Source organism: Berghia stephanieae, chromosome 12, assembly GCF_034508935.2.
Source record: "Berghia stephanieae isolate SIO BIC M18660-M18661 chromosome 12, UCSD_Bste_1.3, whole genome shotgun sequence".
Lineage (NCBI taxonomy): Eukaryota > Metazoa > Mollusca > Gastropoda > Nudibranchia > Aeolidiidae > Berghia > Berghia stephanieae.
This window is the reverse complement of record NC_088371.1, coordinates 9,620,261-9,638,711: the sequence shown is the minus strand read 5'-3', so window position 1 is coordinate 9,638,711 and position 18,451 is coordinate 9,620,261. Positions and strand designations below refer to the sequence as shown.

Sequence of the window (18,451 nt, the reverse complement as noted above, 5' to 3'; positions counted from 1 at the left end):
AATCTTCGAGGTCACTGGGGGGAGGTCATTGTAGAGCTCTTCATTTGCTATGTGCTCTTTCCAGCTTACATTGAGGGCCATCCTCAGGATACGGGTGTAGCAGCCATCCAGTTGCTTCTCAAAGGCTTTTGTAAGAGTCCATGTCGCTGCTCCATATAGAAGCACTGACTCTACTGTTGCCAGGAACAGTCTCTTCTTTATTTCCCTCTGTAGGTTTGAACTCCAGATTTTCCTGAGTTTGTGACAGGCACTCCAAGCCAATGCTTTTCTGACAGAAATATCAGAGGAACTGCTTTGGGTCCAACCTCCTAGGTACTTGAAGTTGTCAACTTCCTTCAGCCATTCTCCATTCTTTGCCTGTATGCTAATTGGCCTTTCTTGGTTGTAGGTTTGGAATACTGTCTTCTTAGCATTACAGCATAGTCCTACTCGTTCACCCTCAGTTTCAAGTCTGTTGAGGACTTCTTGTGCCTGGTCCATCTCCTCGTTCAGAAAGAGCCAGATCATCTGCGAAATCTAGATCCGTGACAATCATAGCTGGATTGCGCCTACTTCTTTGTCTATGCAGCGTGAAGCCCAGCTCGTTCTCATGCCAGCGTAGGTCTTTCTCATCACATAGTCCAAGACAATTGCAAAGAGATAGGGGGCTAATGTATCACCTTGAAGCACCCCTGCTTTGATCTCAAACAGCTCAGTTTCACCATCTGGAGAGATAAACTTTGCCCGTGTGTTCTCATACATTCTTTTAATAGCAGAGAGAAGTTTAGGAGGTATACTATATGCTTTTAAGATTTTCATCATGGTAGGGCGATGTATCGAGTCAAAGGCCTTCTTAAAGTCTACGTATAGAATGATTGCCTTCTTGTTGTGACTTTTTACTCCTTCTATTAACCTTCTCAATGCCAGGAGGTGAGCAGTCGTGGATCTTCCTGGTCTGAAGCCGTTTTGACAAGGACGTAGATGAGGGTCTATCTCTGGCTGGACTTTGTTGAGGATCATCTTATTGGCGAGTTTGGCAGCTATAGCGGCAAGGCTGATTCCCCTGTAGTTGGAGGTATCACTTAGGTCTCCTCCCTTTGGGACTGGAATAAGATCAATTTCCGACCACTGATTTAGTTTTTCGTTCTTGTTTAGTAATCCATTTGTAAACTCCAACAGGATATCATCTAAGTCACAGTACTTCCATACTTCAGGCGGGATGTCATCGGGTCCGGATTGTTTTCCATCACTGAGAGACTTTTTGGCCTTTTTTATCTCATCCACTGTAAAGTCACTCTCGTCTATACAGATATCTTGCAGAATTGGTTCTAGGTCTACGTCATCTTCCGCTGCTCTGACTGGATCTTCTCCCAGAAGTGTTTGGAAGTGTGAGAACCATTTCTGTCTTCTTATTTCTTTTGTTTTACCCCTGAGGATCCCTTGTCGACTTGCTTTCCTACCAGTTATTCTATTTATCAGTTTCCAGCTTTCACCATGTTTGCTTCTCTCATCGGCTTTCTCCACTTCCTGGATGAAACTGAGACTACGTGTATCTAGCTCTCGTTCTTCTATATCCCTAATGACAGTTTGTATTTTCTGTTTTGATATCCTCCACCTTTCTTCATTTACTGAGTTTGGTGTTTGTTGGTGTTGGTTGAATGCATCTTGAGCTTCTTTTCTAGCTTTAACAATCAGTGGGTGATTAGAGGTGGATCTTTTCGTGACTTTTGTTCTCCTCGGTACTAGTACTAGCTTCTCTGCTGTGTCCCGGTTTGCTTTTATGAGTTTCTCATATCGTTCCGTTGGATCTTCTTCTCCCGTACAAAGTCCTGTGAATCTATTCCTCACCTCTATAGTATACTGGTTCTGTATAGTTGAATCTTTTAGAGAGGACCAGTCATACTTCACTTTTGATGGTGTTGATTTGCTTTTTCGAAGACTCAAGCGAATTGTGGCAGATATGAGACGGTGATCTCCTCCTAGGCTACTGAAGCTACTGAATGCTTCGACATTGTGGACTGAGTTCTTCCACTTTCTATTCACTAGGATGTAGTCAATCTGTGTTTTTCTACCATTCATGTCTGACATGTATGTCCATAGCTTGCCTTTCTTCTTTCTCCTCAGCGTGTTTGTGATAGCCAGGTTACTTTCGTTGGCATGTTCTAGGAGAAAAGAGCCGTTGCTATTGGTGTTTTCATGGTACGTGAATGGTGCGTCCTTTTCACCAATATGAGCATTGAAATCACCATACTCAATTAGGAAGTTGTGCTTGGGAATCTTATTCCAGGTTTCTGAGAGTTTGTTATAATGGGTCTTGCAGTCGACACTTCCCTCAACTGGCGCGTAGTTTGATATCACTGTTGTGTTAGGATTTCCATTAAAAGTAGCTACCATTATCCGCATGTTGACAGAGTTGACTTCAGCTAGAGATTTCTCTGTTTGTTTGTTCACGAAAATTCCTACTCCTCCTACAGCTGCACCTTGAGTGTTTCGCCAGGCGCTGGTAGTGATAAGAGGTATTCCCGATTCTTTAACTTTATTATGTATGTTGTTGATTCCTCGCAGATAATAACAAAGACATTGGGTTAATGTATGATTAATAACAAAATGAATTACACGCTTGAAATACACTCACGCTTTGTTAATGAATTATGCAGACTTTACGGTAGTCGTTCTTTAACAAAAAAAACAAATAAGATTGAGAAAAAAAAAAAAAAAAATTGTTTTTGAGTCACCAAGACGCATTATTCTTTATGTTTAATATCAACATTTCTGTGGATGTTGCGGATAAACATTCAAAAATTGTGTGTTCAAAATGTGACTTCAAAATAAGAACAATCAACAGGGGTTGCAGCAATGTAATGCTATCCAATATTTAAGTGATGCTGTCCCAAACGGAACAATTTTGGAAAGAATTTGACCCCTCATTGAGTATTGAAAATTGCAGTACTAGTTCACATCATAAGGCACTATCTAATTTTCGAGGTAAACCTGTTAGAGACGAATCATCCACCAAAACAACAGTAAGATCCGTATCATCATCATCATCATCAGCATCATCATCATCAGCATCATCATCATTATCATCAGTGAAAGGCAAAGTATCACCGATGGCAGAGCAATCACTACCACTATAAACACAAACACCACTCCCATCACCACCATCCAGGTCTCCAACACCACCACAACCCGCGTGTCCAGAACTACTGCTGTCACCACCATCACTACCAACACCAACACTACTACTGTCGTCACCATCATCACTACCTGTGTGTCTAGCATAGAAAAAAAAACCCCTGCGTGTAGCATTACCACTGTCACTACCATCTCTACCACCACGGCTCTCAATGCCCGTGTCTCCAGCACTACTATTGTCGACACCTCCACCACCAACAATACCACAGCTACCACAATTATCAACAGCACTAACACTGTCGTCATCATCATCAGTTTCAGCAGCGCCAGTACTGCACCAAGCACCACTACTACCGCTAGTAGTACCTAGTACTGATGTTAAAATTGAACTGTCAACTAATGTTTCACAATCCCCAGTTCACTGAACACCGTTACATCCTATGGCAACTGGTCGACATGGCTCTAGTTCAATCCCCATCAACACAGCTACAACCACGAGGATAAATGGCAAGGGATGATCAAACTTTTTTTCGAATCGTTTAAAAAAAAAGTCAAATGAACCTCTTGACAAATTAGAGGAGAAGCTGTTAACACACATTGTTAGGAGAAAGCTCCATTCCAGCCCAGAGCAAACTGTTGTTTTTAAGACAGGAGGCCAACCAATCGTATTGAAAAAAAAAAATAATAAAACCCAGGAAAGACCTTCAATTGTACGTACACCAACCAAGAAGAAAAGAGCAAGACTCATGCAAAGAGTTAGACGGCAAATAGCAGGCTCATCAGACACATCTACTAACGCACAACAGACAACAGAATTGAAAATACTTCCAATGAACACTAGAAGGGAGATAAGCGCAAAAGCTGGCGTAAAGGAGAGAGTGAAACGGAAACTGTGCTGGCCATGAAAGAAAAAGTAGGCCTCACATATAGTCAGCTGAGTATGCAGAGGTGATTCTTGAAAATGTCAGGATTGCATCTGCCACACGGAGGAAAGAAAAGAAGATATGGGAAGCAGTTGGCTTCAAATTTTGTGAACATAACTCAGAAGGTATTTTTTGTAGATAGTCAACCAATCCCAACAACTTACGGATCCGGTGAAAATGTTTCTGACTACCCTAAAGAACTGTTAGATGGATATAAGATAAGCAATCAGTTGACATGGCACATTGGAGTCATACCAGAAGACGAAATTTGGGTAAAGAGTATCTCATTTGGTATGCCTATTCTAGTAAAAATTGTCATCAATGCTTAGCTATGTGATCCGATGTAGTTGATTTCAGTGCTATCGCTTCTGGCCACCTGGTTGCGTAATGGACTAGTGTTAATATGTGCGTATGGTTTCTATCTGATTTTGTTAAAGGGCCTATAATGTCAATTGCAACTTTTTGAAAAACTTTTTCAATTACTGGGGTTGTCTCTAATGGCAATCTCGGTATTCTGCCTTTTGCGACTCTTCTTTGGCATGTGTCACACGATTTCACATATTCTCGGACGTCTTTAGTAATTCCAGGCCATGTGAAATTCTCGGATATTCTCTTCAATGTGGAAGAGCTCCCAAGATGTCCAGAAGTTATTGAACCATGCGCTATTCCAAGGATTTTGTTTCTGTAAATACTCGGCGTGACCAACTGTTTAGCCATTTTGTTTCATTTCCTATGTAACCTGAACAGAATATCTTTTTTAATAATGTATTCAACTTTTGATTTCGTCCCTTTGTTTGCGATATTGAAATATAATGTTAAAGTTGGGTCCTTTTTCTGTTCTTCAATGAACGTGTTCTTGTCAAATTGTGGTTCAAGAGAAATAGTCATTGGCTTCTCTGTTGTCTTAGTCATATTTCTTGTTTCTGCTAGACAAGCTGTTTCTTGAGTTAATGACCATTCTGTCACATCTGTTGGGTTTTCTTTAAGAATTTTTATATTGCCAACAGTAACATCAGCGACGGGATTGGGAAGTATACAGCATCCTACTATAATGGTCCACATTTAGACCTCACTTGAGCCATGTCCCATTGCACCTGCGTCCCAATGCACCCCGCTCTCCCCTATAATGTTTTTTTTTCCCCGATGGATACGCTTTTATGCTCATCGGAGAAATATTTCATAAGGGCGTCCGCCATTGTTCCGATGGTTTAGAGCCAGTTACTAAGTTGCCATGCGTCATTATGAGGGAAGTGACGTTACGACTGTTGAAGCGTATTGCCATGAGAATGAGATCTCAAATCATTGACAAAAAACAAATAAAGTTCACGAAAACCACATGAATATGTATTATATTAATTAAGGTACCATCATAATTTATGTTTTAGATACATTAAAACAAGAATAAACACGATATATATATATATATATATATATATATATATATATATATATATATATATATATATATATATATATATATATATATATATATATTGTTAATTAAGTTGATAACTCGGGCCGGTAAGAGGGTATGATTTAATGATGGAACAGCCTCAATAAATCCCTAATTTTTATCGATTTTCGTTCACCCGTAATTTTAAAATATTTTTTTAATGGCTTTCCAGCCTTGGTTTTTATACGAGGTGTTGATCTTTTCATATATCTGTCTTGGCTTTTGATGTCTATTTATTACTAAACAAAAGACATGTGACGAATTTATAATACACTCTACACCAAGGAATTTACCCAATGGAAACCGTACGGTGCTCTTATTGGCTAACCAACCAGCGGCCTCGATGAGAAAAATATCCGCCATTTTGATGTTGGCTGGGAATCGCGTTACTATAGTAAACAAGCGCTGATCGGCCGTTCATGAAAACAAGTTGCTGCTCGCTCGTTTAACTCAAAATTATTCAAAACGATCTCTCTAAAATGATATAAATGTGACTTCTTAAGGTTTTCTTCACGGTCAAAACCACACAACATTCTATTAATGATTACGTCCGAGGCAAAAAGGAATATTGACAGGTCGACCGAGAGTTGAACTCGTGAGACGACAAAAATCAATGCGAAGTGTAGCGAGAGTCAAGCTATTGTTTGTCTTGTCCTATTCTATATAGAGAAAAGGATAAATAGTATAGCCTCGTGTGTGAGTGGTTGCGTGTCATAGTCTTGTTTTTAAATTGTTTCTGTTGTTTATGTGTGTAGTGATGACTCTCTCACACTCAATTTCAATGCCGAAAGAGGAATTCCCGCACACAAGAAAGGGGAATTGGGGTGGTATTTGGCATACATATTGTATAGTATCTAGTTCTAAATAGATAACTGATTAGAATTATATTATGATATATAAACACAATGCCAAATACAATTCCGAAGTTTCCTTATTTCAAATGAAGTAAAGCTCCAAAACCTAATGGTAGTGATTGTAGTACTGAGTGTTAGTGAGGTGATGTGGTGTTGGTGGTGGTTGTAGTTGTAGTAGTAATAGTGATGATGATGTGGTGGTGGTGATGATTGTAGTTGTAGTAGTAGTGGTAGTGATGATGATGTGGTGGTGGTTGTAGTAGTAGTGGTAATGGTAATGATATATGGTGGTGGTGGTGGTTGTAGTAGTAGTGGTCGTGATGATGATATGGTGGTGGTGTTTGTAGTAGTAGTGGTAATGATGCGGCTATGTGGTCTAGTAGTATGACACTCGCTTCCGGATCGGAAGGTCCTGGGTTCGAGCCTCGCGCTCGGCGCATAGTTGAGTCCTTGGAAAAGGCTCTTTACTCACATTCTCTCACCGTACTCAGGTGTAAAATGAGTACCTGGCCGTTAACAGAGTTGTCTTTGTCCGAAAAATTGTAATATCGCCTAACAGGCGTCATGTCCCGTCCTACATGTTAAATGTTGACCAGGGACCCCTTGTAAAGCGCTTTGAGCACATTTAGTAGATATTGCACTATATAAAGCTCAATTAAAAAAAAATATTTCAATGATGATGATATGGTGGTGGTGGTTGCAGTAGTAGTAGTGGTAGTGATGATAATGTGGTGGTGGTTGTAGTTGTAGTAGTAGTGATAGTGATGATGATGTGGTGGTGGTTGTAGTAGTAGTGGTAGTGATGATGATGTGGTTGTGGTGGTTGTAGTAGTAGTTGTAATGGTGATGATATGGTGGTAGTGGTGGTTGCAGTAGTAGTGGTAATGGTAATGATATGGTGGTAGTGGTGGTTGTAGTAGTAGTGGTAATGGTAATGATATGGTGGTGGTTGTAGTAGTCGTGGTCGTGATGACGATGTGGTTGTGGTGGTTGTAGTAGTAGTGGTAGTGATGCTATTGTGGTGGTGGTTGTAGTAGTTGAGGTAGTGATGTGGTGGTGGTTGTGGTAGTAGTGGTAATGATGATGATATGGTGGTGGTGGTTGCAGTAGTAGTGGTAGTGATGACGATGTGGTTGTGGCGATTGTAGTAGTGGTAGTGATTATGATGTGCTGGTGGTGGTGTAGTAGTAGTGGTAGTGATAATGATGTGGGGCTGGTGGTTGTAGTAGTAGTGTTAGTGATGATATTGTGGTGGTGGTTGTAGTAGTAGATGATGTGGTGGTTGGAAAACACATTACAGGTTATTATAATACATGATTACACACATTCTCTAACTTCATTTTTTGACAGCTTCGTTGTGCCATAAATATACGCAACAGTTCTGAAACATTTTATTGTGGATTTTGATATTGTTTGTTGTTTTTCTTGTGTCGTTATGTTGACATAGATACCGAATGAATGGTAATTACTACATTCTCAGCCAACAACAAAATGGCGCTGAATGCTTTCATTGGTGGACACTTTTTAGGCTTCGTACGTATTCTCATTCGTTTAATTCTATGCTCTACACTCATGGCAGCCATGTTGTTGCCATGACAAAATGGTTGTTTGACCTAGGATAACTATAATAATATAAGTAATTGCATAGGAATACCCACTACTGGTAGTTTATCAATAATAGTCTAAAGACGCGTAAGGATCCATCCCAGTGTGTTAGAAAATTGAAAAAGCATTGCCATTGTGTGTGTGTGTGTGTGTGTGTGTGTGTGTGTTTGTTTTGTTTTTTTTAGAAATAGTACTGGCAATATCAATAATTATAATTTAGAGATCGGAGCAAAAAAAAAAAAAAAAGACTTCGAAGTGCCATTTCGTTTTTTAAATGATATTCAATTCTTTCTAATGCTTTTATGATAGTCAATGAAAAGGAACAATAAGAGTTACTAGTGACTAATGAAGCTGTTTATATGTGTAGAAGGTAAATTATCATTCTTTACGCAAATAAAACGGGATCAAAATGGATAAAAGAATGACTTGTTTTTTGGGTTTTTTTTTTTGTTTTTTGTTTGTTTGTTTTGTTATTTGTTTTTTTTTTTTAATCAGGAAGAGATGTAAATTCAAGACGAGAAAAGAAGCAAATAAAGACATCAATCTGGGTGGGGTTCCTGACCTCCCATAGTGGGCAGGGGGGGGGGGGTCATACTGTGCCTTCTATCCCCTTATATCTGTTTTCCAACATGCTTTCTGTCTTTGTCTTAGAATGAGATTACTTGGTTTTATCCTGGCCATCGCCAGAGTCCTAGCTGGGAGGGAAAGTCAACTGCATATTTAATTTTTTGTTTAATTGTTTTGGGAGATGATATTTTTTTCCTTGTAAATCATCTCTCTGTTACTATTATATTTGTTATTTTGAATGTATAATGTTAGCATTTGAGTGCATTCCTCTTTGTTGGATTTTGTGCTTGTGTCCGGATGAGACTTATACTTATAGGTGATTTCAAACTAAGTACATTGGTGGTATGCTCTTAGAATCTACATCTGATCCCTATTTGTTCCCAGTTCCCCGTTGTCTTACTTTCTCTTGGCTGCTTTAATTGTAATTCTAGAACTTTTTACTATCCCATTTTCTTCCTTTTTACTGGCGCTCATAAACCTAAAAAAAAAAACCCTTAAAAACAACAAACAAAGACATCAATGTTTTTTTTTTTTTTTTTTTTTTTTTTTTTTTTTTTTTTTTTTGGAGGGGGGGGGGGGGGGGGGGGGGGGTTCAGTTTCAGTTTTGGTTTTGGTGAGATTTGCGATACCTCAATGTGATCAATACTCGCCTCACAAGCAAAGGGAGTTAATCAAATTATTGGGTGGCTAGGTCTTTAGGGTGTGGCGGACAGTTACTTTATTTCAGACTAGCATCTGATCTGAAGGGTAGCAAACAATGTTAATGTTCATTCAGTAACATGGAAATCATGGAACAGTCGCATGACATAGACTTTAAGGCGCTAAACGACTTTGACTAGGAGGAAGCGAAGAATAAAAGAGGGAATGAGGAGGAGGTGGGTCGTAGAATGGATAAAGAGAAGGGATATATATATATATATATATATATATATATATATATATATATATATATATATATATAAGAGAGAGAGAGAGAGAGAGAGAGAGAGAGAGAGAGAGAGAGAGAGAGAGAGAGAGAGAGAGAGAGAGAGAGAGAGAAGAAGAAGAAGTGAATATATATATTCACTTCTTTTCTCTTTCTTTATTATCTATCCCTCGCTTTCTCTCCTACTACCCCCCCCCCCCCCTCCCCTATCCCTGCCTCTCAACCCTAATTCTAGCAACGGAATATATTATGACGATGGTGACAAAAATACCTGAGTCTTCCATTCCCCTTAGAGGAGATTCAAAATAGGAAAAATTAATTTCAAAATGAGAAAATTGCGAAGGAGAAAAAGTGAAAGAAGACGGGCAATAAAGTGCTCTCAACTACCTAACTAAGCATCTCAAGGTTGAGAATCAGTCTTCCTAAACTTCAATTTGGCCCCAAGATTTGTTTTATTTTATAAAGAAATGTCGCCTAAATGTTGTTTGATACTCACGGGTAAGTGGTACCGATTTATAGATTTTTGAAAGAATTTATATTATCAAGTCGCTACTTTCCACGGCGCCATGGACTAGTGTTGGGAGGCCAGGCAGGTTCACAGATTCACGGTCACGGCTTGCTTCGAAATCCGGTATTCAGCAGCAGTGGCAGTGGGAGTCATCATCATTCATCATTGCCTTTTTCACCCTGGGTCAGGGTATAGGCCACAGACAAACAGTTTCCATCCTTCTGTAGGGATCTCTAGCCGTAAATAGTGTCGAGCGGAAGTCTCGATGATACCTCAAGTCATCGGCCACCAACACTCAAAACTTCCCGAACTGGATGACCAAGGAAAAGTCGGGAATTCCCGAGAAGTAGCACTTCAACTGAGCTTTGGATGGCTTTTTTGTATTAAAACTTGAAATACATTAAATAAATTCACTTTGTATAATAATAAAACATTGATACCTATAACCATTTTGATCTATTTACGACGTTTGTGTTTTGTTAGCTGTTTAAAATATGATATAACGTCAATACCCAATACCAATGACTAGGTATTGAATGAAAGCACCGATGACTAGAGCGATGCTCGAGACTTTTTTGAGTCTCGAGACTCAAAAAAGCATCGAGACGCAAAAAAGTCTCGAGCTTCGCTGGAATCATCGCCGACGAGAGAGGGGTGAACAATGCAGACAGTACACATTGTTAGTAACGCGTGCGTCGCTCACGCAGTATAGTCTCGAGACTCGGGACTCAATACGAGAAGCATCGATGACCAAGATTCTCGAGACGAGAAAAGCATCGAGAACTAAGTGGAGGTCGGGAACTTCTCAGTCGTCGATGACCTGACTTCTCAAAACCTAAAGCATCGGTGACCTTTTGGTGACCCGGATGCCCTCCCCTAGCCGTAAACAATCGTACGGCTAGTGACCTTGGCAATGGTCATTCCTACTTCCGCTCTGCCTCGTCCCGAGCTGACCCGGCTCATATAATATAAAGCCGAGTGGACCTCTCGATACACTTACACTTACTTACTACACACTTACTCCTACACTTCAAGCTATACACTTCGATACAACAGACGACGCACTTTCCACACTCTTAGACGACACTTACTTCTGGACACTTCACTCTCTACATTCACTTAGCCCTATGCCTAACAACAGACGTAAAACCTTCTGACACTCCTTCCTTCCATACTCCATACCATACGCCTAGATTCAGGGTAAGCTATATTTTTATACTTTAACTTTATCTATTTAATATCTAGTTTTAGTATAGTATAGTATAGTATAGTTTTCCAGCGTATTAGGCGTTTTGTGCCTTTGCTGATCTTGGCATTCAGTTCCTCGAGATAAAAGTCAATAAAAAGCCCTAACAGTCAGATCTTTTGACCTGTATCTATAATATATAAACTTTTTGATAAATTGAAGGCCCTAACCCTAACAGATCTTTTGACCTGTATATACGTCTAACCCTTTGATGGGATCTTAATGGGCGGTTCAACTATGCTAAACATGTAATCTGCTAAGTGGCTATCTAAGCTATTTTTGAAGGCGTTGACACTTGGAGCATTGGTCACCGTTTCAGGGAGACTGTTCCAGCGGTCGATCACACGTTGATTAAAGTAGTGTTGCCTAAGCGATGTGTTACACCTTGGTTTATGCAGCTTGTAATTATGACCTCTGGTTCCATTGTTTGCAAAGACGAAAAGTTTACTCTCGACTTGATACAAACTGTGTGTAAACTTGTATGTTTCAATCATATCACCTCGTACTCGTCTGTATGTCATGCTTGGAATTTCAATACGTTTCAGTCTATCCTCATATTGCTTATCTTTCAACCCAGGAATTATTTTGTTGCTCTGCGAAGCACGCCTTCAATAAGTTTCTTATCTTTCTCAAATTGTGGTGACCATACTGAGTTGCTTAACTTAGTAATTCCGTGATTCACCGGCTATCTGGACCCATCCTAGCCATGGAGTCCTACAGCCAGAATACCGAGTTCTGGCAATCACGGTAGTTACTACAATGGCGTCACGAGCGAAAACTTTTTTCTACTTTTTACATTATCCATTTTATTAATTCCTACCGTCGTATTTCGTTGAATGGGAGTTAGAATTTCGTTGATTTTTACCGTGTGAATACTTCGTTATTTTTCATCAGGAATTTTCTATTATGATTCTTATATTCAATCTTGAATGAATTCTGTGATATGTATGACCACGCCCCCTTCCCTTTTCTTTCAGTTGTAGGTAATTTCAGTTCGTGAAATTTATTTGATCGTGTCAAGGTGGTCCTTGTCCTTGACTCCAAGGTCACACCTGTCTGGTGACCTTGTGGACGGTGTCATGTTTCATGATTTTTTTTTTACATTTGGTTTCTTTTTTATTCTTTTTATTGGAAATATTTTTTTTTTGTTTTGTTATTGCCTATAATTGTGATTAGTTTTTATCTTTGGTGATTTATTGTGAATTCTTGTGATTTGATTTGTCCTTAGCTTGACTTTGATTATTGCCTATGACTGTGACAGTTGAATTCTTGTGATTTGCTTTGTCCTTGACTTGACTTTGTTTATTGCTTATGACTGTGATTAGTTGAATTCTTGTTATTTTGATTTGTCCTTGACTTGATTTTGTTTGCCCAGTGCTACATTGTGATTGTGGTTACTCTTTCTGTTGATTTTATTATATATCTTCAGTTGTTATTATTTTTCTTTCACACACCTTCCTCTCCTGAGAGGAAACCTTGGTGGTTTGTGTGGTTCATTTTTATTTTTTTAAAGTCTGTTTTTTTTTTCCTTGATTTGTTGTTTGATGATCACTCGGGCCAGGCAGCATGGTGCGGTGAGATGTTGGAGCATGATCCGACACCTAATTTTTTATTTAGTATTTGTATAATTTTGATTTATTGTTTGATGGCTACTCAGGCCAGGCAGCATGGTGCGGTGAGATGTTGGAGCATGATCCGACCATGGCTGCAGCCTTGAGGAGTGGCCTATCTTTCAATAGACCATACCTAATTTTTTATTTAGTATTTGTATAATTTTGATTTATTGTTTGATGGCTACTCGGGCCAGGCAGCATGGTGCGGTGAGATGTTGGAGCATGATCCGACCATGGCTGCAGCCTTGAGGAGTGGCCTATCTTTCAATAGACTGCACATAATTATTTGCATGTTGCTTGTCATTGTTTTTGATTTGATAGTTCTTTGAGCATTTAAATTTTGATTTATTGTTTGATGGTCACTCGGGCCAGGCAGCATGGTGCGGTGAGATGTTTGAGCATGATTCGACCATGGCTGCGGCCTTGGGGAGTGGCCGATCTTTCAATAGACCATACATAATTACTTGTACATTAATTTTCTTCATTTTGATTTGTTGTTTGATGGTCGCTCGGGCCGGGCAGCATGGTGCGGTGAGATGTCGGAGCATGATCCGACCATGGCTGCGGCCTAGGGAGCGACTATCCTGCAATAAACAACCCCATGTTATTATTGATAATTGCTTTGTGGTTTTATTGGTTGGAGGTCACTCAGGTCAGAGAGCATGGTGCAGCGAGATGTTGTAGCATGACCTGACCATGCTGTGGCCTCGAGTGACAGACCAACCAATAGATAGTGTTAGTTGTCTAGGTTTGCTTTCGTGTGGCCACTGTGATTGGGCAGCATGGTGCAGTGACATGTCGGAGCTTGTCCTGACCATGGCTGCAGCTGTAGAGATGACCACTCGGAAGCAACCATCTGATGATAGTTTGGATTCACTGAGTTTGATGGTCACTCGAGCTTGGTGGTCTGCGCAGAGAGATGTTGGTGCATTATCTGTTGCGACCAAGGTTCGACTTGGAGGACCTAATTCTCAGTGAATCACGTGATACATATTGTGATGTTTATGCTCAGGTCGCGCACAATGGGTCAGTGAAGTGTTGGTGCAGGACATGGCCATGACTGCGACCTGGAGCAATTGTTTTGTTGTGAAGATGTAAAGATTGTTATTATCATTGAATTCCTCTGTGATCTTTACTCTATTATATACAAAGGCTTCATATATTATATTTTTACATTTGCTTGCTTTGGCATGAGCTTGGCCTATTTATATTGTTTTTGGCTTCATGCTTGTGCTATTTTATTGCTTGGCTTTCAGCTCGCTTGATTTTTTGTGCTTTTAGCTTATATTTATCGCTTAAATGGCTTAGAAGTTCCTTGAGGTTACACTATGATTTGCTTCTTTGTTACTAACACTGTTTCCCATAGTCTATTCTCAGAAGATTAGGGTAATCGTGTCAGTGAATATCATCATGGTGAATAAATTCTAATGGACTACTGCTCTTTTGAGCAGCCCATGAATTATTGTCTCTGGGCAGACTGCCAGACAGTTCGTCCTGCCCTATCAGGAGAGTATAGATGACCAAGAAAGACTTCCGTAGTAACAAGAACATCGTTAAGTTTATGAAGTCTCTACAGCCTCAGGAAACCAATAATTATCTTACACTCACGGTGCCCAAAATGGAAAATAACTTCACTGATGCTCCAGAACCCAAGGACCCTTTCGATGCTGACGACCACTGTTGATATAAGAAATAAGGAAGCCTTGGCACTAGGAGACAGTGGGGATTCGAACCCAGCACCAGAGTAATGTAAAGAAGCCCCACCATCTAGGCTGCGTTCAGGACGAGGAGGGGCCTATTCGAATTCAACAAGCTGCCATTTGGACTCTGCAATTCTGGAAACACCTACAGCAGAGTAATGGACCTCGTCTTGAAGGACTTACACTGAAACTCTGTCTTGGCCTACTTGGACGACATCTGTGTACTGGGGAAGTCCTTCCAGGACCACTTCAACAACTTGAGGGAAGTCTTCTCCAGATTTCGTGCCTTCCGGCTGAAGCTCAAACCCAGGAAATGTGAGCTCTTCAGGAAAGAAACTAAATTTCTTGGTAGGAAGAAACCAGTTGTCTATGACAGAGGAATCAATTGCCACTGTACGGGATCGGCCAGCACCTACGTCCATTAAGGAAATAGAGAAGTTTTTGGGCTTAGCTAATTACCACCGCTTCTTCGTAAAGGATTTTGCCGGAATATCAGAACCCCTCACACGACTTCGAGAAAGAAAATTTTCACTGGGGTGATGAGCAGCAGGCAGCCTTTGAGGAGATCAAGCTACGCCTTACTTCCCCACCGATCTTGGCCATTCCCACTACGACAGGTCACTTCATCCTCGATACTGATGCTTCAGATTTCGCCATCGGAGCCGAGTTGATTCAGATCCAAGAAGAGGAAGAGAAGGTGATTGCATATGGGAGCTTCACCCTGACTCCCCTTCAGCGGCGCTATTGCACTACCAGGAAGGAGCTACTTGCAATTGTGCGCTTTACCAATCCCTTCCGTCACTACCTCTTAGGCAGCGAATTCACTGTACAAACGGATCATCACTGCCTTACTTGGCTCATGAACTTCAAGAGGATTGAGGGCCAACTGGCCCGATGGATAGAAGAACTCAGTCAATACAACATGAGGATAGTTTACCGCTCTGGTTCACTGCACATGAATGCTGATACCTTATCTCGACCTCCCACGACGGACACTTGCCAACACTACCGTCCTCACAAGGCGTTATCAGAATTGCCTTGTGGCGGATGCGCATATTGCGCCCGAACACAGGACAGATGGGGAACCTTTGAATCAGAAGTAGACTACGTCGTCCCCCTCGGGTCCCCTGACACAATTGTCACTGGGTTGGATATTATAAACGAGGGCGGACGTAGGACATAGCTCAGAAGATTGGACGACACTGCCCAAATGACGTCAGGAAGGAACTGCACTATCCCCCTCGGGTCCCCTGACACATTTGTCACTGGGTCGAATATCATAAATGGGGGTGGACGCAAAGTGCGACAGATCAGAGGATTGAACAACTCTACCCGGATGACGTCAGGAATGAACTGTGCTGTCCCCCTCAGGTCCCCTGACACAATTGTCAATGGGTTGAATATTACAAATGAGGGTGGACACAAAATACAAGTCGTAAGACAATACGACTCGACACAAGTCGGCCTTGACAACATTGACATGGAGGATGTCAGGAAGCTGCAGTCGGATGATCATCACATGACCCACCTGCTATTATGGTTGAAATTAGGAGCAGACCCAGAAATGTCGGACTTGATGTTGTCCGGCCAGGAAGAAAAGTTCTACTGGGTGCACCACAACCTGTTCTTCCTGATCGATGGAGCCTTATACAGAAGAGACGAAGGCCCACGAAACCTCCTTGTCATACCTATGCCTTTAACAAATTGATGTTAGGAAGGGAATTGAGCACACCGGTGGAATTGGTTATACCAGGGAAACGTACAAACCCACAGTCTCCTGAAGAATATGTCAACTCTCTACAGCAGGGGCTAAAGATAGCCCATGAGACTGCGAGAACCACCCTCCGAACTGAGCTCAAGAGGACGAAGAGGGACTACGACATCAAAGCCCACGTCCATTCCTTCAAGAGGGGACAGGCGGTTTATTACCTGGATAAATCGAATGTAAAAGGAAAGTCCAGTAAGCTGAAACCTGTATGGACTGGACTAGCCATCATCTCCACGGTCCTGACCCCCGCCACATACGTTGTCAAATATAGGAACTCGGAGATTAAGACAGTCAACCATGACCACCTGAAGCCATGTTGGGACCGGATTATCCCAGCCTGGTTCCGAAAGGAAAGGGAGGCCATCGATTCTGGCCAGGAAATTACTTACTGTACTTGTGGAAAGCCAGACGGTGGAGACCTCATGGTTGTGTGTGACAGGTGTTTCGACTGGTTCCACGGCAGGTGTGTCAACCTGACGAGGAACCAAGCGAGGCAACTGAACACTTTCATTTGCCCATCCTGTTCTCACTAATCTTTTTCTTTAATCTCCGCAGATGACCTCTTTCTCACGGGATGTGACCCTCTTCCGAGATTTCTTGCGATTCCGAGAAGAAATGCAGAGAGCGGCCGGCAGGCGCTCTCCTCCGGGGCGTAACCCGGAGCACGCGATTCGGAATCGCAGGCAACCCTGGAGAAATTCCACTAGACGCTCAAGGACACCTCCAATCACCTCGAGACTTGGGAGAAGATCCCGGACCTCCCCCGTCGCCTCTAACTCTAAAAAAAAAATTTTTTTAAATGAGCATTTATATAGCGCAATATCCACTTAACGTGCTCAATGCGCTTTACAAGGGGTCCCTGGTCAACAGCAACATTTAACATGTAGGACGAGACATGACACCTGTTAGGCAATATTACAATTTTTCGGACAAAGACAACGCTGTTAACGGCCAGGTACTCATTTTACACCTGAGTACAGTGAGAGAATGTGAGTAAAGAGTCTTTTCCAAGGACTCAACTATGCGCTGAGCGAGGCTCGAACCCAGGACCTTCCGATCCGAAAGCGAGTGTCATACCACTAGACCACATAGCCGCACAAACTCTAACCAGGAACGGAGGCCCCGTGACCGCAGGAGACGGTCCCGCTCGCCCCGTCGGGCCTACAGAACGAGTACCCCGGCCCGACAGAGCCGCGATCGGCCTCCCAGCAGGCATAGGAAGGAGGGCCAAGAGCAAGCCGACTGCCGAGACAGATCTCGCCGCCGCCGGGGGGACTTCCGCAGCCTGCGGAATCAGCTTAAGAGGGCCAGGCAGGAGCTGACCTCCCTCCGGACCGAGGCGGCTGAGGTCACCCGTCTCCGGGAGGAGAATAAAAGAATGAAGGAGAGAGAGCCCTCGATGGAGCTGTCCCTCCACAGCTCTGTCTTAGACAGCTAGGTGCTAGGGCGAGCAACCGTGTAAATAGATTTATTTTTGCCCCAGCCCCAGGAAAGGACTTTCCTTTTATTTCAGCCCTAGGTAAGGGCCTTCTTTATTTTTTATTCGGCCCTAGGAAAAGGGCCTTCCTCATTTTATTTTACCCCCCCCTTTTTTTGTTGCTACGCCCTAGGTAAGGGCTCCTCTCCTTGAGTTCACTGTAATACCGAGAGCTCCAGAAAGGTGCAGATGAGTATCCCACATCCAGCCACCCTGCCCTTTTTGAGGGGGGAGCAGTGTAGGGATCTCTAGCCGTAAACAATCGTACGGCTAGTGACCTTGGCAATGGTCATTCCTACTTCCGCTCTGCCTCGTCCCGAGCTGACCCGGCTCATATAATATAAAGCCGAGTGGACCTCTCGATACACTTACACTTACTTACTACACACTTACTCCTACACTTCAAGCTATACACTTCGATACAACAGACGACGCACTTTCCACACTCTTAGACGACACTTACTTCTGGACACTTCACTCTCTACATTCACTTAGCCCTATGCCTATACAACAGACGTAAAACCTTCTGACACTCCTTCCTTCCATACTCCATACCATACGCCTAGATTCAGGGTAAGCTATATTTTTATACTTTAACTTTATCTATTTAATATCTAGTTTTAACTTAGTAATTCCGTGATTCACCGGCCATCTGGACCCATCCTAGCCATGGAGTCCTACAGCCAGAATACCGAGTT

At 41.9% G+C, this 18,451-nt stretch overlaps 3 protein-coding genes across 3 annotated transcripts in view; 2 read left to right on the top strand and 1 right to left on the bottom strand.

Annotated features, from left to right (window-relative positions):
• Positions 1–531: 531 nt before the first annotated feature.
• Positions 532–11,716, bottom strand: LOC144957549 (uncharacterized). The gene is made up of 3 exons (XM_078888896.1): positions 11,401–11,716; positions 3,292–3,480; positions 532–2,537 (listed from the first exon to the last, which is right to left on the bottom strand). Exons 1-3 carry the CDS (start codon positions 11,714–11,716, stop codon positions 532–534), a joined length of 2,511 nt encoding a protein of 836 aa, XP_078745022.1.
• Positions 9,817–18,451, top strand: part of LOC144958063 (uncharacterized) — a 30,168-nt gene continuing 21,533 nt past the window's right edge. The window contains exon 1 of the mRNA XM_078889663.1: positions 9,817–9,939. The gene's annotated coding sequence lies outside the window, so the exon portion shown is untranslated. The remainder of the gene's footprint in view (positions 9,940–18,451) is intronic.
• Positions 16,216–16,809, top strand: LOC144957548 (uncharacterized). Its single transcript, XM_078888895.1, has one exon. It carries the CDS (start codon positions 16,216–16,218, stop codon positions 16,807–16,809), a length of 594 nt encoding a protein of 197 aa, XP_078745021.1.

Bases quoted from the DNA above. Each gene is read 5' to 3' on its own strand.
- LOC144957549 (XM_078888896.1), bottom strand. From the start codon at position 11,716: ATGACATACAGACGAGTACGAGGTGATATGATTGAAACATACAAGTTT. The intron at 3,481-11,400 runs GTTAGACGTATA...CATCAGTACTAG, and splicing joins CATTAAGATCCCATCAAAGG to GTACTACTAGCGGTAGTAGT. The intron at 2,538-3,291 runs GTAATGCTACAC...ATTATCTGCGAG, and splicing joins TAGAGATGGTAGTGACAGTG to GAATCAACAACATACATAAT.
- LOC144957548 (XM_078888895.1), top strand. From the start codon at position 16,216: ATGTTAGGAAGGGAATTGAGCACACCGGTGGAATTGGTTATACCAGGG.